The following is a 25,251-nucleotide window of genomic DNA, read 5'->3' as shown; positions in this document are numbered from 1 at the left end:
CTCGGCCCTGCCCCACGTGGGAGCCCCGCGTGGGAGCCCCGCAGATGCACCGACAGGAGTGAGCGTGGCCATGTGGGGAGAAGGCCCTGGACACCAGACTTTGAATTCTGCGTCTCCATGGGTGTAAAGTACTCTAAGTTTTCAGCCACTCAAGAATTTAATAACCATCCTCATCTCATAGGCCACACAGAAACGGCAGGCCGGCTCTGCGAACCCGTCCCTCCAGTGTCACTGGAGTGGCAGCGGAACAGGCAGCCTGAGGTGGCTTTCCCACTCGGTGTGGGGACTCTGAGCATCCTGCCGCCCAGGGTGTCGCCGCCCGGCCCTTTCCACTGCTGAGCGGGGGTGCATCGCGGGGATGTGCTGGTGTTTACCCAGCCCCCAGGGGAACAGACCGTTCCCAGTGTGGGTGGTTTCTGATTCTGATGGCTACAAGTACAGCCCCGTGAACACGCACCCACAGAAAACAAGACGGCGGCCTGCTTCAGCTGCTGTGTCCACTGGGGGCGTTTCCAGCCCTTTCTTGCTTTTCTTGATCCAACCCGCATTTCCCTTCCCAACAACAGGCCTCGAACCGGGCACCGCAGCTCTGACTCCCACATCACGTAGAGCTCGGGGCTTTGTGCTGCCCCGGGGCTCAGCTGGGCGGTTTTTGGCCTCGTCTGGTCTCACGGCTGCTCCAGCAGGAGCACCCGGCTCACCTGGAGATGTCTGCTCCGCGGTTCTCCCCAAACCCCAGATGCTGCAGGGCGGTGCCTGGCCCTGCTGAGCACATTGTTCAGGGGCGGGCCCAGTGCTTGTAGGGGGGGGGCCCTAGACCTTCGTCGTGGGCAGGGCGCTGCCGCCTGGGAAGCCTGGAGTCAATCTGTGCAGAAGGAGGTGCCCAAACCCACACGTGAGTAACTGAAGACACTGGGGAGAGGCAGCTGTAAATACGAGGAATTTTATTTCATTTTTGCTGACATACTATGAGGCAAAACAAAATTGACACCATACAAAATAACTTTATAAAATATCATTCACATCATATTTTATCAGATTTACAGCATTCTGTGCATGTTAAGGGTTATGTAAGGAGGTGAAAAACACTATGCCAAACTTTTAGTATTAGTTTATGTACACACAGTAAGAAACAAAACAAATAACTGTTAGGGTTTCCATGAATTTATTGCAAAAATAGTGCAAACTACTCAACCTAGTAAGCTGTAAAACAAACTCGAAAGGACCCAGCTAAGCTCAAACACGATAGATGCTCAGTGTCTCAGCCCTCGGCTTTCTGCACCAGTTCACCTTCTGCGGGTAAGACCACTCCCACCTGCTCGTGCGGGCGAGTCCCGGGGAGCAAGAGACTGGACGGCTGGCTCTCAGGGGAGCAGCCCCATCCGCTGCCTGATGCCTGCATTGCCTTTAGGGTCAGGCTACTCACTCGGTGGCAACTGTGTGAGGTGTGTTGAAAACTCAGATGCCACGGTGCTGGAGTTTGACTTTAGAAACGAGCTGCCCAACCTCTTGGCAGCACGGAGAAAGGAGTTGAGAAAGCAGCATGAACAGAAGGACTGGGGACATCTGTCGTCTGCTGATACACACAGTGCCTTGTCCTGGGTGTGTCTGGGCAGAGTGTTCTCCTGGTGGGCACCCTTTGAACCAGATAGCGGAGTGGAAATAGAAAGAAAGGGTATTGTACCCCTACACGGGTAATTTAAAAACTTCTTTCAACAGTCTATTGGGGTCCAAAAAGCATATATCTAAACAAAATAATAAGAGCAAAACAAAATGCCCCATATCAAAGCGAACGAAACAAAATGCAGCATGTTCAGGCTCTTTTTCTTGAGGTACCTACAGAGATTTAATGACCTGCCCCAAAGGACTCTCGTTAGGTAAGAAACCAAATGCTTCTGGGGAGCCGACGGAGGCATTTATTATTACCGAGAAAGTGCGGCAAGGCCGACTTCGGCCGCGGCACACCAAAGGGTGCCGCGCTCTTCACAACGGCCTGAGGACCGACCCGGAGGGGTGTCAAACGGAAAACTGCCACCAGAACCGTCCCATTGCTTTGAGATCCTGCCACTAAAAGCCTCCCCAATCAACTTTCGAAGTTTTGCCACTAAGGAATGTTGGTTCTCTTGTAAAATTCAGAAATCTCTTTAAAATAGTAAAACTATATACTACAGGAAAGATCCTTAAGTTTTATTTCTTATTGGTATAAAATCAAATTCTTAAGACTCCAAAATATTGCGTTACCTCCAAAGAATTGAGATAAAAAAGACCGCCAGAGTAGGAAATGTCTAGAATTGTAAACTGCCAAATAGAAAGGCCCGGAAAACCACCCATCACCTTCCTCCCGCCTCTCCCTGCCTTCTCGCTGCCGGAAGCTCTCCTACCACTCGGGACGAGGCCACTGGGGAGCACGGCCCCGCCCTCTGCCTGTGGTCCTGTGGGCGCCTCCACGGGGGCCAGAGGGGTGGGCCCGCGACTGCCCGCTTGCTGCGTATGAAATAAACTTAACGTGCCAGAGGGAGGGGGGGCCGAATGGCGACAGAAGCAGTGACGAGAGGACACAGTTGTTTCTGGCCACCCCTTCGTTGGCACCGGAAATGAAGCGACGGCTACAAATACATGCATAGAAGAGTTTGGAGTCGGCTCATCAAATGCTGAATTCTCTCTGGAACACAGTGTGTCCCTTTTCACAAGAAGGCAGCTGGGGTTCCAACGCACGGTCGGGGTGGGCTGGGGTACGCTAGCGAATGCCGCGGCCAACTGGGCTTTTCTCCCCGCCTGCAATCTACAATGTTTAATTGTATACTGATTTTTTTTCAATGTGTTAGGATTCAACATAAAAGGCACAAAATAAATAAAAATATTATTAAATAAACAAATTATGAATTCAAGCATCACGTGGAGTTATAGCTCACTGTTTGGTTACTTTTTCAAATTTAATTTGACAGACTTCGTAAATAGCACCCAACTGTTGAACTGAGGTAGATCCACATTGTAAAGAAAGCTGGGTCCCCTCCATTGTGTGTCTAAACTTAAGATGCTTTTACAGAAACAAAAACTCACTCAGTCGTATGCAGAAGGGACGGCAGGAGGCACCGCCTGCAGAAAGCGTAGAACACGAGCGGGTTTGAAAATAAGATTTGCGCCCCAGTCATCCTCGCCATCAGCCATAAACAAATCTCAGACTGGAGGGAAAAAATTCAAACACTTAAAAATAACCCTGAAAAAGTCTCAAGACTTTCAGAACAGGTCCTGTTGACGGACTGGCTGCCACAGAAATGCACAGCGGTCCTCTCCATCACGCGTGGGCGACAGGCAGTGAGGGGGGATGGGTTGCGGGGGAGAGGGAGGGGAGGGGAGAGACAGAGATGTATCACCAAAAGTTTCCCTTTGTAACTCCAGAGAAAAGAGTTCTCGCTGAGAACTCGCCGAGTTAGGGTGCAGCATCCTGACCCGGACAGTTCACACTCACTCTGCCTAACGTTTTTGCATACTCTGAAACTTACAAATTGAACATCTGATTAAGGCTCGGTTGAAAGTGGCATGGCCACCTAGCGTCATGCAAGCGCTGGACAGCCTCCACACACACAGGATGGCAGGAAACCAAGACAAGGACGCGAAGCCTCAGAGTCGAATGTAGCAGGTGCTGTAGTTTTAAAATTCAGTTTACAATTCACGTAGCAAATGAAGAGTTACACAGAGAGGCCAACGGATACAAATGCTAGTTTCTTCAGGAACTGTCAATTTACAGAACAGCACTGCATGGTTTCTAGTGCAAGCACAAGACTCGGAGGCGTGGGCCCACCACCGCCGCGCAGGGAGAAGCTCGCGCCCGAGTCCAGGAGGTGGAGAACCACCCAGGACGGGGCGGGGCCCTCGCAGCTGCTCAGCTTCTTAGAAAAGAGTAAACTTGAAATGGTTTTGATACATTTTGATTCAAAATGTCTTCTAAAATGTTTCATTGTAGGGGGAAATTAACAAGGGGCAAGATCTACCTAGGTAACTTTTGAATTCATTTTTGGTTCTTTTTCAATTATTTTATAAAAATAAAATAAAACTAGAAAAGTTGATAAAACTCAGGGGGCAAACCCCTCAATACATATTAGGTAAGTAATATGAAGTGTACCAGAGGTAAGAAAATTCTGGATTTAGACGCTACATTCTTTTCTTGTATTTGATGAGTAATTAGCCACTTCGTTACACAGAAACTTACAATTATTCTCTTAAAACTTTAAAAAGTAAAAACTCACTTGCCTCTACAGTTATAAAACATGAGTCCACATCTTCAACAACCACATTAAAATCCACTATCAAACTCAGGATTCGAATTTCGATTTAGTGCTAAACTATGTACTTTCAGGGCTTCAGGTGCATGATTGGCTCTGGAAAGGAACCCAGACTGCGAATGCGTTGCGTCCCTGGCAGTGGGCACCTCCAAGGGAGGGCGGGGGACTCTGGGGGGGGGGGGGCTGGAGGAGCCGTCCAGGGGCTTCTCTACACATCTGTAAAATAAATAACACTGGGTCATCTCTCCAACTTCAAGACAATAAAACCATCCCGTGACAGGAAAAGGTGCTTTGGAATGAGCCCCTCGGCCGTGAAAAGCGCTCGCTACCTGGCCTGAAAACCGAAGAGTACAAACTGCATTTCAGAGACTGCAACTGGGGTGCTCTGCACAGCCCGAGGCGCCACCAGGCCCGAGAGTGCCGTTGCCACGTGTCCCACGAGAGCAGCACCGCCGAGAGCTTCCCCACACACGGACAGCAGGGGCGGGCAGCCCCCGACCGCCGAGGGCTTCGCACGCACAAAGACATGATGCCAGCCCCTTCGAAAGACTCCAGTTCCATAACACAAGACACTTGTGTTGCGTGACTCCAGACAAAGCCACCAGGTTCTGCTTATGGTCACGGCCAGTACCTGTCTATGGGGTCGGTCTTCCTGGGCATGGGAGGGGCCCCGTGGCCAGCACCTCGAATTTCTGACATGGGGCAGGCACACGGTCACAGCCCACAGCGTCGGAGGCTGAGGAGCAGAAGCCGAGTCAACGGTGGGAGGTGGGCGACTGCCTCGTGGGACGTGCGGGGTCACTCGCCAGCGAAGAGGCCGCCTGGCGTGGCTCTGAGGGGGCCGAGGACCGGGCCGCAAAGGCACGGAGGCCGAGGCCGGTCTTCCAGAGCAGCTCCGCCTGGCCCCTGGGGCTGTTCCCACAGCCCCTGCCCCACGAGCCGCCCCACAAGCCAAGCACTGCACCCCCTGGCCCGGTGGCAGGGGCTGCTCTTGCGATCAACTCACGGTGTCAGGGCCTTGAAGATTCAGAAGGTGCTGCATGAGGTCGGCCTCAACGCCCAGCTCCCAGGGTCACTTGGGGGAGACTGTGTGTGGTGTTTTAGCTTCAACTCTGAGCTGCCTAAATCCAAGGCGGTTGGAAACAAGCTGATTCAGGCCCCTGGAAAGGGGGTGGGGCGAGATAAGGGCTCACCCTTGGGTCACATCACCCGGGAGCGGTCAAGGATCTCACACGGCTGAGTTTTCACAGCGACCAGTACAAGAGATTCGCTAGGAGAAGCACCAGCAACCTTCAGTTCTGCAGGTCCTCCCCTGCCTCTCACGAGCACAAGCGCGGCGGTGGAGGCCTGCCCTGACCCCAGGAACATGCCACAGAAGGCATCTGAGCTCCTCAGCCCACCACCAAGCCGAGCAGGGGCCACTGTGTGCTGTCCTCGAAACACCCTGGGTGGGACCCTGGCTGAGAACGCAGCCGCGCTCCGTGGGGCAGGCAGCCGAGGGCAGAGGCTCAGCCCTCTGAGAACGGCCACTGAGGACACTGAGCCCTTTCGAAAGCACAGTGCGCAGCGGGGAGGAGAAGCATCCCAGCTTGGACCGCAGGGCTAATGGTGGCGACGCCCACTGGTGTCCGGCAGGGGAGCAGGGCCCCCAGCCAGACGCCTGTCACTGTGAGACCCCCCACCTGCCCCGCTGCAACTTAAGAGCAAACCAAGGGAGGTATCTGCTCTTCTGAGGACGTGAGAACTGAAGGACCCAGAGAAAAGACACAGGGGCTGCAAAGGGGGGCCCGCAACAGCGGTGTGTGGGTGGGGTGCGTTCCTGGTGACCAAGTGGCACGCAGGGCCTTGCCCTGGAGGGCACGTTCTGCTGGTGGGCCCAGGTCAGTGTTACGCAGGAGCGATGGGGACGCAAGGCCTGAGTCAAAGGTCAGCTGTGCCCGCACTGCTGTTTGACCCTGGTGGCTGCTTTAGGTGGATGCTCTGCGGGAGGGTCGGTGTTCAAGCGCCCGGGGGGCGTTCACGGAGGGCACACAGGGAGCCACTTCCAACCCATCAAAAGGACAGCAGAGGACCAGCTGGGCCCCGCCACAGACAGGGCCTGAGAGCCTGGACAGCAGGCTGGCTCCCGCCCGCCTGCCGCGTCCCTGCTGACCGCTGAGGCCCTAAATCGGAGCTGGGCAGCCCCGAGGAGGGGACTGTCTGTGGTCACAGTATGGCACGCAAATTTTCAAGCCAGCACGGAACGGAGAGATGTTCACAATTCGGTTTATTCGGGCAGCATTTTGGCTAGCTTCAGTGTGGACAGCTACATTTGGGAACAAATCTACTGGGAACTCAGAGGTAGCCTCGGTCTGCATCTACTTTTTTGAACTAAAAGGTATTAGAAACCACCTTCTGTAGCGATTTGGCTGAGCCAATACATTCACTGGAGACAGTAACATGGAAAAGCACACCCAGAGAAGCACTGAGGGCCCGGCACGGCATCGGCACGGCATCGGCACAGCACCGCCAGGCACCCAGGTGGCGGAGCAGGTGTCAGAAACCTGCGTGTGGCTGACCCCAGGCATCCTGGCCACAGACAGGACCACGCACTGGGGTGGGGCAGACACTGCTGAGCTAGCGAACGCCGCAGGCATAAGGGAACCACACTGGACCGCATGTCTCTCCACACCGGCGACAGTCGGACACGACAGTGACCTCGTGGCCTCAAAATGACAGCTCTGAGCACGGGCCACACAGGCCCTCGCTCTGCACACGGTCAGGTGCTGGATGGAGCTGAAGGAAATGCTCTTGGAAGTCGCAGCAAGTGATCAGGCATCGAACGCACCAAAGGGAGGCTCCGGGGCTCACGACTAGTCCTCTTAACAGTGCAGACCGCAGGGGGTGCACGCCGTTCCCGGGGCCCCACCGCCTTTCGGAAGAAGGAGTGGAGAGGCTGGTTGGTGCTTCGAGAGCAGGCTGACAGACACAGGCCAAGGTGCAGAGCCACGCCCACGGCACTGCCACGGGGCACTGAGAGACGAGGCAGAGGCCGGAGCGAAGCAGCGGGTGCCCACGTGGCCACTGCCCCTCACCCTGTGTACAGTCACCCAAACAAGTACAGCAGGTGCAAGGTCGGACATGATTTAAAGGGGCCGCCAGAATCAGTGCGAGTATCTGGAGTGGGAAATTTTTGCACACACAGTGTGTCAGGAGCACATGTGACGCCAACAGTTGGTGACAAGGCCACGCCCACGGTGGCTACACTGGCGATCGCCGCAGCAGCTGTGGCAGGTGGAAGGGGTAATCGGGTTACTTTGGGGAAGGCTTTAAAATCGAACTAGAACAGCTGCATTCTGAAAGTGAGGCGTACGAACACCGAGGAAGCTTCTCCATCGTACATTCCTTTTCTCACGAGCAGGTGTGGGGACGAGTCAGGGAGAGGTCCCAGGGGAATGGCTATGGCTTGTCTGGGCCACCGGGATTGTCCACTGTCTGAATCCGGTCAGCCTCCACGGCCCTGCCGATGGAGCCGCCGCCGCAGGGGTGGGAAAATGCCCATGAAAATCCTTTTAACTGCCCCACAGCTCAGAGTCCCACTGAAGAACTGCCCCGGAACCCGAGAGACTGCCCCTAGGCTCCGGAGACAAGCCAAGTGCTTCCGCGCCGGGGGGCAGAGAAGCCGTCCCAGCCCCGCAGGGCTCTTGGGGACTGCCTGGTGTCCCAACTGCTTGACGCGTGGCTGGTCCACCCTTCACATAGTGTATCAAATATAGAATCTGACTGAAAAACTGCCTTGAAAAAATAAAATTTAAGTCACCCCACAATCAATGTAAAATTACATTGCTGCATATATTAAGAAAAACAATTCACCCAGAAAAACTACATTTTGTGGCTTTCAAAAATAAATCATCCGGCAAGCCTGAAGGCAAACGATCGGCGGTTTACAAAAGCTGAGAGAACGGTTTCGAGTGCCCACCGAGCACCACGGGCCCGTCCGCACCGCACCAGAGCAGAAAGGCAGAGACCCGCAGCCGTACCGGCATCGTCCACAGCAGCACCCACGCGGCCCCCCCCCCCGCTGGAGGGACAGACCTCAACCCTATTTTCCAGCCAGCACACAGCAACACAGCAACTGGGGTCAACGCCGGAATGCCGGGTGGGGGGTGTCTCCCGGACTCCGACGGCTCCCTCCGGATGCTACCGTGGTTCTCGAGTGCGCCCACTCGAGGGGGCGAGAGCAACGCCCAGGGGCGCCGACCGCGACGACGGAGGGCCACCCTGCCGTGTGCAAGCGTTTGTGTGAGGACTTCTTGTAACAGAAAACCCGGACCCAAACCAGAACGGCCCCACCCCCTTCTGGAAGTGCAGGTGTGCCCGCGTCACCGGGCCATCTGAACCAAGAACCCGAGCCGGCGGTGCAAGGCCCTCGCGTCACCAAGGGGCTCCCCCACCAAATGGTGACCTGGATGGTCCCCCTGGGACTTGGGGCACGGGAGCTTGTCTAATGCAATAGAGAGTGGGAAGGGATGCAAATACACTGGTTTTTCTCAAAGCGAGTAATTCAAAATATATAACAAAGAGTACCAATGGAAGAATCTAACGGGGAGAGCTCTTTTTTAAGAGATGAGATAAATCCCGGTTTTCCTGTTACATGAACCCCAATTTCTACATTATTTCATGTTCACATTCAGTTTGCTTCAAGGAAGGCACACCTTACTAACTGGGGGCGAGTGGGGTGGGGAGCACAGCCAGCCAGAAGCCAGGGCCCTCTCGGCCTGGGCCTGAGGTCGCCCTGGGTGGAGGACGGCAAGGGACCCCTCCCGGCTTCCACACGCGCGCGGCCAGGACGGCTCTGCCACGTGGGCAGACCGGGGGGTGGGGGGGCCTCACACCATCTCGGAACTCAGAGTTCACCCTCGTAACGGGAGACTGGTAGGAATCTGGGGCAACGGCGAGTCACCTGAGAGCGCACCTGCAGCCTCCGAATTCCGAGTCACCTGATGCGCAGAGGCGTGTGGCCAACCTGCGGAGACGCATGGTCTGTTCGTGCCTTTAGTGTGAAAAGCTTTACAAAACAAGCATAGGGCCACAAAAAGTACCCTTCTCCAAGTAGTTTGGCCCATGGGAAAGAAAACTTAGCCTTCAAAATAATTTTTTAAAAATTTAGGTCTCATTTTCTACCAGCCTGCGACCTTTTCTAGGTTTTAGCTTAGGAAGGGCCTCCCTCGCTGCCGAGGACCGAGGAGCTGCCCCTGGTGGCCCGCCCTGCGCGAGGCAGCCGACTCCAGAGGGCCCCGGATGAGGAGGTGCGCGGCAGGGCCTGGGAACCTGCGTTTCACCAGCCCCGCTCTGCCCCCACCACGATCCTGTCACACGTGCTACAAACACTCGTTTGAGACGGTTTCAGAGGGGCTGACACACCGACCTAATTCATGTGTGTTAGTGACGGGCCCCTCCTCACCTTGAAGGCTTCTAGGGACTGAAGCCGGGAGTGTACTGGTGTCCTTCTGAACGCGGGAGAAAGTGCCACTTGCTAATGAAACCACGGAACTGCGACATTTCTCAGAGCAAAGGCTTCTGTCATTTAAAATAGACAAAAAAAAAAAAAAAAGATACAGCAAGAAGAGACTAATGCCATTACGAAGACGCATACACGACCACTCTGGGCAGAGAGCATCACAAACAACAGCCACCCTCTGTCACCACTGCCAAGCTGGGCCATGTGTCCATGAGTGCCCCCCACCCCTCAGAGCGCAGACAAGGAGACAGGTGGGTGCCCCCCTCTTGCAGAGGCACGCCCGCCAGGACCCTCGTCCACTGCAGCGCCAGAGGTAAGTGTTGGGCCGGTGGGGACAGCAGAAGCAGCAGGGGAAGGTGCAGCCCGTCCTCGAGTCTCCACAATAAACACAGACCAGACTCTTCACGGGACTGCCCGCGAGGACAAAACGCCCGCTTGGTGCAGACGGCGCTGCCTGCTGCGGCCCCGTCATGCGGCCCGCAGCACCTCACTCTTAGTGCAACGGTTCCTCGCCGGCCGGAAGGCAGATCCCAGCGGGGGTTGGGCCCTGACGCTGGCTTCCGCCCGCCATCCTCCGGGCCACCCCCTGCGGCTCTCTCTGTGTCCGGTGCACCGCCCGACGCCCCGCCACGGAGAAGGAAACACGGAGGAGTGCGCTCAGGCGCTCGGCTCGTTCCCAGGGGGAAGAACGCGTACATTCCATTTGTGCTTAATCGGCTGAGCGAGGCGCAGGACTGGGAGGCAAACGGGGCGGCGAGAGGCTGCTGGCGACAGTCCACAGGGGGCGCCGGCCGAGGTCACGGCGAGTCAGCAGCACGTGCCCGCACGAGGCCCTCCGGTCTCCGGACGCTGCTGATGCGCTACACAGACCACGAGAAGCACCCCACAGCCAATAAAACGGACAACAGCGTCTAGCTACCACGTGAATACTGCAAACCAGATAATATATTTCTTCTCTGATGTCACAGACGTAACAGTGAAAAAGGATTGTACTGTATGTGTCACCACAGACCCGTATTCCTCAAAACTTTGGAAAATAAACATCACAGTCCTCAAGGACAAATCTTATGACTAGACTGGCGGCATATTGTCTTTTTTCTCTTTTTTAATAAATTTTTATTAAAATGGCACTTGTCTGCCAATCTCTCTGGACCTAGAAATGTTGTAAACGCACGTGACCGCCGCCACCCCCGTGCTGTCCCTGGAGCCCAGGGAGAGGCGGGCGGGCGGGATGGGACCAGACGCCGCGGCCCCCGCCCTCGGGTCCGGAGGAGCTTGCGTGTGCCACGCTGGGGGCACTAGCGTCCCCGTGAAAGAGGCTTTCGTGACGACATCACACCTGGTCAAGGCTTTAAAACCACAATTGCGTTTGCGCTGCTTTCCCTCTCAGAGAACGTTCACAGCTAGTTTGAGACCATCAATTTCATAGAGAATCGTGTTAAAAACAAGTAAATCGAATGACCAAATAAATTAAAAATGTTTTAAAGCCCTGAGTTCATAGACTGCTTTTAGGAGATTTTTAGGGAACGTGGGGTCCTACGTGAAGGAGCAGCTCACAGATTTTGGCAAACCACACTTCCCACGACAAGGGGCCTCATACAGGTCTGCAGCTCAAATCCAAGTGTGGAGTCCGGGGCAGAAGGCATTCTGGGAGATGGAGGGTCTATGCAAGTCAATGACGTCTCGTGTTGGATGCTGGCTGTCACGGAAGGGCTGGGCGTTGGTTGGTCTGAGTGTAGCTGGTCTCGTGTGAATCCGACTGGGCACACGATCGTAAACACGGCACGTCAGGCAAAGTACATGGTGCGCAGCGTGTCCTGATGGACCTGGACCGCCTTGGCCAGCGCCTGGTGGTCTCGCCCGTTACTCTGCCCAGAGGTATGGCTTCCTTCAGCACTGTGGGGACAGGGACACGGAGAGCACAGCCTCGCGTGCGGCACGAGGCAGCACCCCGGTGACGGGTCAGGGCCGCGCACCAGGCACCTGCTCACAGGCGGCAGCGGAGCTCCGCTGGCCTGCCGGCGTCCGCGGTGCGGCCGGCTCCAGCCGCCATGACCCCACTGCTCCCGCTCTGGAAACGCCGCTGCCGAGACCGCCCGCCGGAGAGGCCTGCTGCCCACTCACCTGTCGTGTTCTTTGTCCACCAGGTGGTACCTGGCCCGGAAGGCCACCAGGTGCGCGTAGTAGGCTGGCGCCGGGATGGACACGGAGCGTGTGCAGCGCACGTAGGTGTGACACAGCTGGTAGGTGAGGATCTGCAGCTCATCGGAAGAGAAACGATTGTCATCCCAAAGCACGTGATAGTGGGAAGGCCTGCTTGTTCCCTAAAAGCAGACGAGAGGGTCAGAGAGGCGTGCGGAACTCACCTGCAGGCAGGCACACCGACGCGCCCGCCCAGCCGCGGCCGCACCCTGGGCACGCGGCCGTGGTCAGTGACAGACAGACATCCACGTCAGGACGTGTTGTTGTCGGAAGGCACTGGACCACGCCTTCCGCCGCCCCACGCGCAAACACAACAGACCACACCCCCATGGATGCAGAGAAGAGCCCCGGGGAGAGCCGCAGCAGGAGAACGCAGCCGCTGGAGGAGAGCGTGGCCGGGGAGAGTCAGGTCCCCCACAGGGCTCTGCTCACAGGAGAGAGAAGCTCTCTTGGTGGAAGTCCCACGCCAACAACTAACACTAACAACACCCGCTAAGGGGAAGCCGGCACACGCGTGCCGTCTTAGGCAGTCCGGGGCCTCTCCGGCCTCTCGCTACCAGTCCCGCTGGGCACCTCTGGCCTGGCTACTGCTGCCCACTCCGTGCCTGTGCTGTGACGGACGCTTCCGTCCTCTGCTTCTCGGGTGCACCATTGGGCGTCCTACTTTGCCACTTCATTGGTGGCTGTCACAGGCAGGTGGGCAGCAGGGAACGCTGTATGAGGGGCTGCTGGGGTCACAGGGCTGATGGCACAACAGGCCCTTCTGAGGCCTGCGCCCCAGCACTTCGCCATGTCTGAAGAGAAGGTCCCCCTGAGAAAGGGCCTGGGCAGAGAACACGGGGCCAGAGGCTCAGCCATTCTCCAAGCCAGAGGGGCCCTGCACGTGAGGGCTGCACCCAAGGAGGGCGGCCAGGGAAGAACCAGCTGCAGGGAGCACAGAACCCAAGCCTCCACCACGAGCCCATCCGGGAGAGGGGCCCGGGCACGGGGGACGGGAGCCTGGGCCGATGGCTGCACCAGAGATGACAGGAAAGCCTCCAGGCTCGGGGGTGTCACCCCAGAGCGGAAGTGCCAAGTTCACAGTGAATGCTCATCTTCTAGGCTCACATGCTCCAAGGAGGCACACGGGAGTCCTTACATGCCCTCTGAGACCAAAGCCCCGTGTGAGGAAGCTCTGGGGCAGGACGGGCACCCAGCACTGAGCTCTCCCGTCCCACGGGCTGTGGCCACGTTGGAGGTCCCTTCGCCGAGAGAGACCGGAAGAGCCCCGAAGAGCTGATGAGCCAGGGCAGCTGTCCCAGGGCACCACGCCCAGCACGGTGCAAACGGGGCAGTGGGAGCTCATGCAGTCGACCCCTCTGCCCCTCACTGCCCCCCGCACGTCTCTGGAGACCTCTGTCACCTGCTACGAGGCTGACTTTCGTCTAGCTCCCTGAGCACCGGGCACACCGGATGCCCCTGCCCCACCCGTACCTGGACTCTGCACCTGCTGCTCCTTCTGCCCAGACCTCATCATGTCCAAAACGTGTTCCCCAGCATCCCTGTGGGGCCTCTGCCCCCCCCACCGGGCCCTTCCAAGCCTCTGGCCCCATTAGCCACCTGCCCACAGGCTGCAAACCCTCGCAGGGGCTCCCCATGGAGACCCAAGCCCCCAGGAGCACCAGGCCCAAGGCTCACGCTCCCTGTGGGTCTGCCATAGGCGCCGTCACAGGGACGCCGAGACACCCGCAGGCCGCCCCCGCCCCCGCCTTACCTGGATGCCAGCGTGACTGCACAGGTAGAAGTCGAACTCGGTCGGGTGGGTGATCTTCGTGTCCACAGTGGTGCCCGCCGGGATGTTCCCGCTCTTCCCGACCTGCAGTAACACGGGAGCCATCAGGAGACAAAGTGAAGGAGCGGCACCCCCCGTACCCGTGCCGCTGGGCCCGAGACCCCAGGCCGCCAGGTCTGAGGCCTGCGGATCCACCGATGCTGAGACAAAGCTTACCCACCACCATCCACCGAAACGACCTAAGTTTACACTGCAGCTGAGGACGCAGCTGCTGTGACGGTGGCGGGCCCGCACTCCAGCCTTGCCCCAACCTGCCGCCACCCCGACTGGGCCGCGCACCCCTGCAAACACACGTGACAGGGGCCGCATGGAGCCCTCTGCGCCTCGCCAGCCTTCGCTACACCTTCAGGTTTTTAAAAGTGAAGCATCCAAAGATACCGGCCCTCACTTCCCTTCCACGTCGCCAAGTTCCAGCCAAGGTTCAGACATCACTCCCACACACACGCCTGCGTCTTTGCTGCACTTGAGCCTCCGTCGGCGACACATCTTTGGCTTCTCCAGAGTGACAAGTGCACCTGGGGGCTGGGCCGGCCGGTCTTTCACGTCCACCAACAGCTTTAAGGATTTGGATGTTCTGAGTATGTCCGCTGTCTCCCGCATGTTATAACAGGAACTGTTCTCAATTAACTTCTCGGCTTGATCCCCGCCACCGCCGAGTACCGTCCAGCGAGGAACCGGAACCTCCCGAGTGAAGCTTCTTCCGCAAGCACCTCTGACACATTTGGTCGGTCACAGCGCCTCCTCCCCACACGGCACGGATCCTGTTCTGCATTTCGGCTGCATTTGTACTTTTCTTGAAATAATGAAGCATAATATGCCAAAAACGTGGTGTATTTTCTTTCATCTTCGATATTAAAATGGCTGCACAAAAATTCACCAATTTTTGTTTTTTAATGCTCACTGGTAGGACGGCTGTCCCCAAACAGTCTAAGAAACTGTCTCGAGTGAAGTCAAAGACAACCAAGTGCTACTAGGAGCCACCTTGTGGGAGAAACCATCGGATTTTCAGCCGGCCCAGTATCGGAGACACTGGGCCTGCGGGTCCCGCTCAGCTGAGGCACCACCGCTCCGAGGGGGAGCCTCGTCCGGACGCAGTCGGTGCGCTTCCACCACCAGACGGAATGCCGACGCGGGGCGCGCCCACCGTTGCAGACCCTCAGAGTGGCCAGGCCTCGGTCCGTGTGACCCTCAGACCACCCGAGCCAGTCACCAGTCTGTACTTCTGTCAAAGGCACGAGGGTCCTCCTTGCAGCCACGCCCTACCCCGTGGCCAAGCACTACGCTCGATGCCCCATGGGGGGGCTCTCTCATGCCCCCACCCCCAGCACCCTCAAGGGGGGTCGCCACGTGGCTGGTAGAACCTGCCTCCAGAACTCTCCAGATTCCCTCCTAACGCAAGCTAAGCCGTCCCCCTGCCCCGCACTCTCCACCACGCTGGGTGAGGCTCTAAGCGCGAGAGTCCGGCGAAGCTTGCCTGTGCAAATCTGGGCCTGATGCCTTTTAGCGCGATGACGGGATCACCCTCCTGTGTGTTCTGGGTAATGGTTATAACCCTGCAAACAACTGTATCCATTCCTTTTAAGTTTTCCAAGGTATGCGTAAAGTTGGTAACATCCCACGATGATTTAAACAACATGTAAAACTCCTTTGGTTATAGTTTTATTTTTGATCCTAACATTGTTATGACGTTTTTCCAGTTGAGCCTTGCTGGGTTTATCTTCGGAGGTGTTTGCCCCATTCCTGCTGTATCACTCCCTGTCCTGTCCCGGGAGGGGGCTGCAGAGGTCGGCTGGGGGAGCTCTCTGGGCTCCTGGCCCCTGGAGGCCTGCGGCGGCGGGGGGTGGTCGGGGGGGGGGATGAAGGGCAGGGCCTGGTGTGCGGCAGCTCCTCTGCTCTGCTCTCCGGGGCCGGGGCAGCATCGTGTCCTTGCATCCTGCCGGTGCCTGCAGGCTTACCCCCCACGCCAGCATCTCTATGCTGATCTGCAGGCGCTGCTTTCTGTACCGCCGAAAGCTTGATCCAAAATCCTCCTTTTTGTTCCGTTCTGACTATTTTGTAATGTTTATTCTTTACATGTTTAATGCGTGCACTACCGAGAGCGTGGGTCAGAACACGCCTCTGGGGCCGGGACCTTCCGGTGCTCCTCAGAAAGCCGTTTCCACCCCCATGCTTGCCCATGCTTGCCCTTCACATGCTTTCAGGTCATGGTGTAGGTCACGCCCACACCCATGGCCGTGGCATCTGCCCGGTGAACCACGCCCGAGACCGTGGCTGAGCCTCTTTCTCACCAGAACCTGCCCCCCACACTGTGTCTTCCACCTGGACGGCCACCCGGCCCCGCGCTGTGCCCCCAGTGTGGTGCCGGCATCTGTCGTGACAGCTGCCTTCAGCACTGTGTGGACGGGAACCCACTGGCGTCTGGCCCTGCGGGGCCGGTCCAAGGGCCGCCTTCTGCCCGTCCACGTGCCTTCCTCTGAGAGCCCCCCTCCCTGAGGCAGACTGCTTGAGGCCCCACGGCGCTGGGTGGCGAGGACTGGTTCGTGTGCACCCCGCTGGGAGCGAGGAAGGCTCTCCCACCTGAGGGTCCCACGTTCCTCACCTGGGAGGCCTCCTGCAGTGTCACGGCCGCTGCCTCGCGTCTGCTCTGTGCCCTTCCCACTCTGCGAGGCCGGACGGCCCACCTCTCGCCCCAGCCTCCCTGAGGTCCCCAGGTTCTCTCCACGCTCTCTTTACGAGCGTGGGCGCCCACTGACTGGTTCTTTCTCACGGCTGCCTCCCCGGTCATATCTTTATCAGACCAGTGACATCTCTGCCTGGTCTTGTCCCCCAGATCCAGACCTCTGGGGTTTCCAGGTCCAGATTCGCACTGGATGGAGGACACCCCTTCCCCAAGGCCCAAGAGGCCAGGTCCCCACACAGCCCTCCAACCACAGGGCTTGGGGTGGAGGAGTCCCCAGCCTGGCAGAGGACACCCCTTCCCCAAGGCCCAAGAAACCAGGTCCCCACACAGCCCTCCCAGGACAGGGCTCCCCAGGGCCCGGGGCAGAGAGGCCCCCACCCCGGCCGCAGACGCACCCGCTCGTTCTTGTCTGTGCAGAAGAGCCGCGTGTGGTGCCGCTTCTGAACCACGATGAACGTGATCCCTGGCTGGTAGTCCTTCTCCAGCTTGATGCACGCCTCGCGGATGGCCAGCAGCTCGTGGTGCAGCACCTGGGGGAGGGGGACACGCTCAGGGCACTGCCACCCTGATGGTGCAAGTCCCTTAAAGACACACGGCACTGGACACAGACATTTGGGCCTCTGCCGTCCCAAGCCCATTGCTTCCCTTGCAGAACGGCGTGAACAGCGCCCAGGCTTCATGCTTAAGAGTTGAAACGAGGTGACGTGTAAGAACACCTTGCGTGGTGCAGAGGGTCCCCACGGCCTCCACACAGCGGTCACAAGGTGCCACAGGGACGTACCCGGGAGCATGTCGCTCCAGCGGGCAGCCCTCCAGGCCTCAGACCGGCCCTGCCTGTGTCCCCCACCACGTCACTGTCCCGCCCCCCCCCCCCCCCCCCACTGGGCCCAGACAGACACTGAGGCCGAACAGAAACCACGCCACCCTCTTCTGCAGAGAACCCGGGAAGCCCTTCTGCCGGGGGAAAGGCGGGTCTCAGACTCTCTGAGGACGGAGAAGGAGCCAGGAGGTGCCCACCTGCTGAAACTGCCCTTCGGACACGCCGTCGCGGTAGAAGATGATACGAGTGGGCTTGAAGCGCGTGGACTTGTAGAACTGGATGAGCAGCTCGCGCACCATGGCGGCCAGGTCCTGGATGATCTCCTGGCGATGCTGCTGCACCCGCACCGTGGCGCAGTAGCGGTTGGGGTGGGCGTCCATGCTGCCCACAACCTGTTGGACAAGGGGCGTGCTCGTAGGGGTCCGGGAGGGCCGGAGCTGGGGGGGGCGGTGTGCGCTTTCTGCTGCCTCTCTAGCAGAAGGGTGCGCAGCCACCCCAACTTCCTCGGGGGAGGGGCGGGGAGGAGGAAACTGGCAGCGTCCTCGCCAGGTTAGGAGCCGATGCGGTGGCGCATGCAGCCCAGGGACTGGCAGAGGAGGTGCTCAGAAAATGCCAGTGTTATTTGATGCATCTGGAGGGAGTGAGGGACAGGACACACAAGCTGCCCTGGGCTAAAAAAGTAAAAAAACAACCCCAAATGTTGGTTTCCGCAAATGACGAATAAATACACAATTCCCCAAACGTCGCACAGGCAGGGAGTGCCCCCCGGGGAAGCCGGGGTCTCCCGCAGTGGGGCTCCGAGGGAGCAGCCGTGCCCTCGGCCCTCCACGGTGGTGCCCACACTGCCCCGCACACACACCCTCCCAGTCCCGCCGCAGCTCCCGGCGCCTTCAGCTCCGAGGGCGGGGTGGACGGCCAGCTGACTGTCACCTGTGAATCAAGGCTGCCCCACCCCCTCCCCAATGACAATCACAAAGGAAGGAGGCAGGAAGGACTTCTGTTCAAGCCCGTGAACACCCCTGTCACAAAGACAGTCAGTCAGTCACCTCAAGGAGTCTGGAAAGGGGCCGGGACAAGAGAGAGGGCCTTGAGCTCCCGCCCGTGTCCTTGTCTCACCCTCAGCCTTTTGTGATGGAGACGGGGGCGGTGAGGCCCCCAGGCCCCCTGGGAGCCTGTCGTAGGGACAGTGTGGTTTGGTCCGGGGTTTTGGGGACAGCGCCAACTCACACATCTCTTACTTCTCTCCGACGCATGTACCACCTGCTGTGTCCCCGAAACACCTATTTTCCAGGGGACTCTGATCCCACCAGCTGCTAGTTCTCAAACCTCACTGCTCTTCGGAAGAGAAAGCTCCAGCCACACAGCTGCAGTGGGCCGTGGCCCCTCCCATGGGCAGCTCAGGGAGGGACGTCACCCACACAGGACCCAGTGGAAGGTGTGGACACTCACAGCAGCGATGGAAGGCTTCTTCCCGTCCCCAGCTGGGGGGTGTGTGACATCGGCCCCCAGAAAGATGACGGGCTGCTGGAACACAGGCGGCCTGCGGGGGGAGCACAGGGGCCCAGGTCAGGATGCTCCCGGAGAGCCCCTCAGGTAACGCCCCCCCCCCCGAGACCCGCTCCAGGGGCACCCGGTGGGGGGGGTGCGGGGGCCGTGGGCCAGGCCCGGGCGCCCGGGCACATGTTTACAAGTTCCCGAAATGGTTACATAAAAGAGGCTGAGTGGCCGCCGTCTGCTCCTCCCTCTTGAACTGGCAGCCTCCCTCCTCCAGGGCAGCGGCCCCTCTGCTCTCCACCCAGAGGCACAGCGACACCCCAAGTCCGGACACCAGAAATGTCAAATGCCCCAGCGGGGAAGCACTGCTGGTCTCCACGCAGCTGACGGTCCCCCGCAGCCGTGGCCTCGTGGAGGCGCCGTGCGTAGCAGCCCGGCCGGGGCTCTCCGGCCAGCTGCAGGGACCCCAGGTGCCCACAGCCCCCCCCGCACCTGGTTCCCTTACCCTCAGGGCCACAGGGGAGCTCTCGGAGGTCAGCTGCATTCGAAAGGCCTGCCCCGCCCCTGCCCTGCGCTGGGAGCCAGAGTCAGTGCCAGGGTTGCTGTCCTCCTGGCCCCAACCAGAAGCACGGGGTGCTTCCAGCCCCCGGGGGAACGTGCCAACAGGAGCCTCATCTCCTCAAGACTCCTGCCGGCAGTGCTCACAAGGAGCCGCCCAACACCCCTGACACACTGTTGGGAACCCCCTGAGCTGAGGCTGTCCCCGTGGCATGGGGGGGAAGGGGTGTCTTAGGCGTGCACCCCGAGTCAGTGCCCACAAACGTGGGCAGGCTCCCCGCTCCCACCCCCAGCGTGGCTCCAGCAACCCTGGCAGCTCTGGGTGTCCCCGGGGGACATCCGAAAGCTGCGTTCTTCCGAAGCGCGAGACTCGCAGCTGTGGGGCACACCCTGAGCCACTGCCGCCCGCCCCACCTGCACAGAGGAGACAGCGGGGCACGGCCCACGGCCGCACTGCCTGCCTGGCCTGCCATGCTGGGGGCTGTGGGGGCCCTCAGAGGCCATGCCACAGCCTCTCTAAGCCGTGAACGTCCACACAGCCCTTGCTCTCCACCAGTGATGGTGGGTACCTGCGGCAGTGAGGGGGGTGCAGGTGCCCGGGGTCCCGCCTCCCACCTGCTGTTCAGCCCCCCCTGCTGCATTACTCTGAGCGGCATCCGCAGCTGCCCTCACTCACACCCTCCCAGGCAAACCTGCAGCAGAGCTCCCGGAGTGGGCGGAGCCACTCACAGCTCCCCCCCCCTCGCTCTGGCACTCGCCCCCTACTGTGCATGCTGCCATGGCAACCAGACTCTGCTCTGCAAGGTCACCACAACCTGTGTGTCCTTGCCCAGCCACTGGTCCAGCCCCAGGACAAACCTGCCTTGGGGTCCAGGCCCCTCCCTCCCTTTCAGCGAGCTCCACTGCCAGCTCCTCACCTCTGTGACCTTTGCCCCCAGCCGTCCCCATCCTTCCTGTCTACACCCTCCCAGGTCCCCCACCCTCTATGCCAGGATGCCTAAACCTGCATCCCTGACACCAGACTGCCTCCCCTCATGCCCACTGTCTCCCCTCGGAGACCAACAGAGACCCCGCAGGCTCACTCCCCCACGAACACTGCTTTCTCTCTCCACAGGCTGGGTGGGGCACAGGACTCACCCCAGTCTCCTCTTTCCCTCATAGCCCACACCCAGCTGGTCTCTCGGCCCTGCCCCCACCCCCAGGGCTCTCCTGGGAGAATTCCTGGTCCCTGCTGGGCCTGGGGCCAGGTCCCTCAGGGAGCAAAGTCGGAGGAGCACATCCTCACCCACCACAGCCAAAGGCCGCATCCTGCCCGAGGGCACCCTCTGGCCCTCTCCCCCCCCACGGGCTCCCCCAGGGGAGACCCTGCTCCCAGTGCCCACAGCACAGGAACTCCGGCCCCACCCCCACCCCCAGCGCAGCTGCTCGCCTGGGTCCCTGTGCTCGCTGCCACGGCTGACACTCAGCCGACACGGAACTGCGGGGGGGTGGGGTGGGGAATGTCCGGCCCACCGCCTGTGTCCCCTGGGGCCTGCTTCACTCCCGGGAACCGTGTGAGCCGGACCACCCCGGTCCCAGAGCCCAGGGTCCTTCTGCTTGACCGCACCACCTCCGAGCACACCCTGTGGCCTCTCCGTGGGCGACAGCGTCACTGGGGGCCTGCACTGTGGGTGCCCACCCGGGGCGGCGGGCCGGCCTCACCTGCCCTGGGGCAGCAGGATGTTGTTCACGCCGCCCAGCTTGACGTTGATCTTCAGGCAGAGGTTGGACAGCGTCTGTGGCGTGGTCCGCTGCACGTTCTTCATCTGCACGCACTGCGTGGCCATGCCCAGCACGGTGTCCCCCACGCGCTTCACCTCGGCTGCGGGCACAGAAGGCACAGGCAACAGCTAGTGCCCCACCTGGCTGCCCGGATGCTGCGGAGGGCTATGTGGTGTACGCCCACCGCCGAGTTTCTGCCCGCCCCTTCCGTGGCTGAGCCTGGGAGCGTAGGGGCCTGGCAGAGGTGGTGGGGTGCTAATAACCTACGGGTTCAAGCTCTGGCCCCAGCACGGCCCGTCTGCCCTGCCTGCGGAAGCCTCACCCCCCTCAGCCAGGGAGGCAAGGTCAGCGTGGCTCACTCCCGGTGTAGGGCTGACAGCCTTCCACCACTGCACCCAGGGGGACAAGGAGGTGCTTGGAGTTAAAACCAAATGCACCAGAAGCCCCCTCACCCTTGGCCTGGGCCAGCCCGACACCAAAGACCAGGCCCGGCCCAGGGCCTCCGCCTCTGGGCTCTTTCTCAAAGCAGCCGGGCTGCTCCTGGGCTGTCCCAGAGACCCACGGGGTGGGGCACGGACAGGGCCCTCTTTCCTGCTTTACTCGGACCGTGACCGGGAGGAGAAGCAGGGCCTCTCAGTGGCCACGCCCTGTGCAGTCGACACGGGGGCTGGCTGGCGGCGCCTCTGCCCCACTGTGCCCACCTGCAGGGCACGGCCCTAATGCCACTCGACTGGGAGCCCACGTTTCCAACGGGCCTCAGTGACCACCGTCCCTCCCTGTCATCGCCTGCCTCCCCTTCTCCTGGGAGCAGCCGAGACGGAGGACCTGGGCTCTCACCCTCACCCAGGCCGGTCAGTTTGGGCTGAATGAGTGCACCCTGCCTTCCTGGTACAAAGCACTCGGGAACTTCCGGAGAAGTCTGAGCAGGGCACGGTGACCGCAAACACAGGACCAGGCCACGGAGCCGGCGCTGACCACAGGGGCCCCCCTTGTGTGCAGGGCGTGACTGTGCCTGCCCAGCCAGCACCCGTATCGGGCGGTGGACGGGACAACCGCACCCTGTCCACCCTGGACATGCTGGTGTTCAGGAGCTGTGGCCTCGGACAAGACTGGCGAGGCGGCCCCCATCTCTCTCAGCACGCAAATGCATCCAAAAGGAGCACCTCCTCCACGTGGCACGGACACGAGGGCTCAGGTGGCCAGGAGTGTCGAGGAGGACACGGCCACCCCCCAGGGCTGGCCGCACGGCCGGAGGCCTACCGTAGACGGGGGTTTTGCCAGGCAGGATGACCACCACCAGCTGCAGGCCGGTGTAGGTGTTCTTCAGGTGCCGGAACATGGGCTCCACACTGTCCGCGCCCTGTGCGTACTTGCAGAAGCACGGCTGGCCCTGGATCGGCATCCCGGCGTCTCTTGAGATCTTTCTGAGCTGCTCCGTGAAGGACCTGAGGAGGAGGTTTGCCGCACTAAGAGCACGCCACGGACCCGAGGCCAGGGCCCCAAGCAAGGCCAGGGCACCACGCTTGTAGACCGAAACCCACTCCGCTTTGACGGCGGAGTGGAATCTCAGTGGAAAAGCCACACCAACACTCCAACTTGTGGAAACCCAGGCTGCAGGCGGAGCCTGTGTGCGGGTTACTGGGAAGGCCCTGTGGCCATTCTGCCACCAGACAACAGGACTTCAGTGTCTGCGCTGCCTCCCAGTGGTGACCTTCCTGGCGCTCGGTGACCACATGCCACCTCCTGCGGGCCTGCCCAGGCTACTCCATCCACACACCCAGCACTCACGCCACCGATGCCGAGCAGCCGGAGGGATGCCATTACTCCCGTGAGTACAACTGGGACACGTGGGTGACACCATCGTGGAGAAAACAGGACAGGAGAGCGGGAGCGGCACCAGCAGCGGCTGCCAGCAGGCCCGCGAAGCCAGGGCAAGTTGGGGGACGGCTCAGCGGCCTCTATTTTAGGCTCCAGAGTAAAAATAACCATCGCCTGCCGCAGTGGTGGTGAGGACACTCCGGCCCAGCCTAGCCAGGTGGTGTTCAGCCTGCTACACGTCAGTGCCTCAAAGAAACGCATGGGTGTGCACCCCCACTCACATCTCCTCGTTTCGTTTCACTGAGGGACGACCACCTGGCTCCAGGCAAAAGCTAATGCAGAGCTGGGGGCAGGTGCAGGAGTTGGGGGGTGGCCCAGGGTCCAGAGGTGGAGCCTGGACGTGGCTTCCTGAGTCCTCTCTGTGCTGCCCGCTGGCCCTGGGCAGCAGGACCAGGGAGTGCCTGCTGGGGACAGCCTCCTGCCCTCGATGTCGGCTCTCAAGAGCGTCCCGGGAGCCGAGGCCCCGCAGAACCACCTCTGCTTAAGTGCTCACGAGCCACGCTTCCTGGGCTTTGCCTTTTCCCTCCTGGCTCCACCCAAGAAAGGTGGGAGCCAAAGCTCCCCTTCCCGCTGGTCTGCCTGGCACAGAAGCACGTGAATCGGCCCTGTGGTTTGTGTGGCGCTGCTTTCCAAGGGCCCTCCACTGGCCAGGCCCCTCCCTGGGCTCCTGGGCTTGGAGGGGACACGCTATTCCAGGAGAGCTGGCCAGGGCCGCGCTCACCGGCTGGTCTCTTGCTGCTTCCCTCGTCCAAGAAGTGAGGTGCCGCTGCCCGCCCCCACCTGTGTCTGAACGTCTTTCCCACTGGGACTCCAACTGCTCCTTCTCACTGACCCACGGGAATATGTGGCTCCAATGGCTCTTTTTTTAAAAAAGATTTTATTTATTTATTTTTAGAGAAAGAGGAAGGGAAGGAGAAAGAGAGGGAGAGAAACATCAGTGTGTGGTTGCTTCTCATGCACCCCCTACTGGGGACCTGACCCGCAACCCAGGCGTGTGCCCTGACTGGGAATCAAACTAGCGACCCTTTGGTTTGCGGGCCAGTGCTCAATCCACTGAGCCAGACCAGCCAGGGCTCCAGTATTTTTAAAAATTAGCTTTGTTCCCTGAACCCGACTTTTCTTTTGTCTTTAATTTTTATTCATTATCATTTGCTGTTTTGTTTCTTTCCTCCCCGACAACAGCTCCAAGGAGAAGTGCCGTGGAGGGGCCCCTGCTGCCTGGCCGCTGCTCCATGCCCGGGAAAGGGGCCCCCCAGCCCAGGCTGCCCCTGCAGCCCACGCACAACCGGCCCGCCCGCGGCGGCCTTACTTCAGGTGCACCTCCGTGCACTGGCGCTGGGGTGCGAAGCAGGCGATGGCCCACACTTTGATCTCGATGCCCGTGTGAAACTGCTTGTTCCTCATGTCCCAGACGCCCTGGACCGGGGTGGCGATCGCTTTGTTCTGCAAACGGCACAGCACGCAGAGTGAGCCGACATGGGGCCAGGCCTCCACCCTTGGACTCTGTCGCTGTCCAAACTGCTCTTGGCCCTGCGACCAGACAGTGGCTCCGCAGCCTAGGACCCGAGTCTTTGTGTTGTCCCCACCCGACTGCCCAGTGCGGCAGGGGGCCCACAGGCAGCTGTAGGGCGGGCAGGTGGGTGGACGGAGAGTGGACGGACGGACGGGTGGCTGTAGGGCGGGCAGGCGGAAGGACGGGCGATGCAGAGGTGCGTGGGGACGGGAGTGGGGTGGGCACAACCCCACCCAGAGACGAGGAGGGAGACGCCCGGACAAAGCAGCACCGCGGTGAGAAGGGGTCGCTCCACACCGCACACTAAACCATCTCCGGGTTTCCGGGGGCTCCAGGAGAAAGTACTAAGTGACAAAGTGAGGCACAGAGCACCCTAAAGATGCTGTCTGCAGAGGAAGAGGGGAAAAATGTGACTCATCCCCGGGGAATTTTACAAAGGAGAAAAATAACACCGATCGCTTCCTGGGGAGCAACTGAGAGCTGAGAAAAAATAAGACTTATTCCTATAATCCCTTTGTACCTTCTGAGCTTTAAAACATTTTTAAAAACCTTACATTTTAAAACATGAAAGGAAACAAGCCCACAGACATGACGAGACCTTGCCAGAGGTCCTGAGGACTGATGCTCCCGAGTGAACGCCCCCCAATAAGAAGGTGCGTGTCAGGGTTCCTCCGTGTTCACAGGGGCGCCAGGCAGTGAGTGGCCTTGGAAGCCGAGGCTGCCCACCCACG

The 25,251-nt window shown here is 59.7% G+C and overlaps 1 protein-coding gene across 3 annotated transcripts in view; it reads right to left on the bottom strand.

Annotated features, from left to right (window-relative positions):
• Positions 1-924: 924 nt before the first annotated feature.
• AGO2 (argonaute RISC catalytic component 2) overlaps positions 925-25,251 on the bottom strand; it is a 71,133-nt gene continuing 46,806 nt past the window's right edge. For 2 of the 3 annotated variants that reach the window (XM_053660839.1, XM_053660840.1), the window contains exons 11-19: positions 24,317-24,450; positions 22,390-22,574; positions 21,070-21,229; positions 18,766-18,856; positions 17,514-17,708; positions 16,892-17,026; positions 13,739-13,840; positions 11,908-12,107; positions 925-11,679 (exon numbers count right to left, since the gene is read on the bottom strand). In XM_053660839.1, coding sequence (XP_053516814.1) covers positions 11,571-11,679; positions 11,908-12,107; positions 13,739-13,840; positions 16,892-17,026; positions 17,514-17,708; positions 18,766-18,856; positions 21,070-21,229; positions 22,390-22,574; positions 24,317-24,450 — 1,311 coding nt within the window. In that variant the 3' untranslated portion in view covers positions 925-11,570. The remainder of the gene's footprint in view (positions 11,680-11,907; positions 12,108-13,738; positions 13,841-16,891; positions 17,027-17,513; positions 17,709-18,765; positions 18,857-21,069; positions 21,230-22,389; positions 22,575-24,316; positions 24,451-25,251) is intronic. The other variant, XM_053660841.1, reaches the window with a different exon arrangement.

This window comes from Artibeus jamaicensis, unplaced genomic scaffold (assembly GCF_021234435.1).
Source record: "Artibeus jamaicensis isolate MK-2021 breed Jamaican fruit bat unplaced genomic scaffold, CSHL_Jam_final scaffold_916, whole genome shotgun sequence".
NCBI classification, from domain to species: domain Eukaryota; kingdom Metazoa; phylum Chordata; class Mammalia; order Chiroptera; family Phyllostomidae; genus Artibeus; species Artibeus jamaicensis.
The sequence above is the reverse complement of the archived record's forward strand: the minus strand, read 5'-3'. Positions and strand labels throughout refer to the sequence as shown.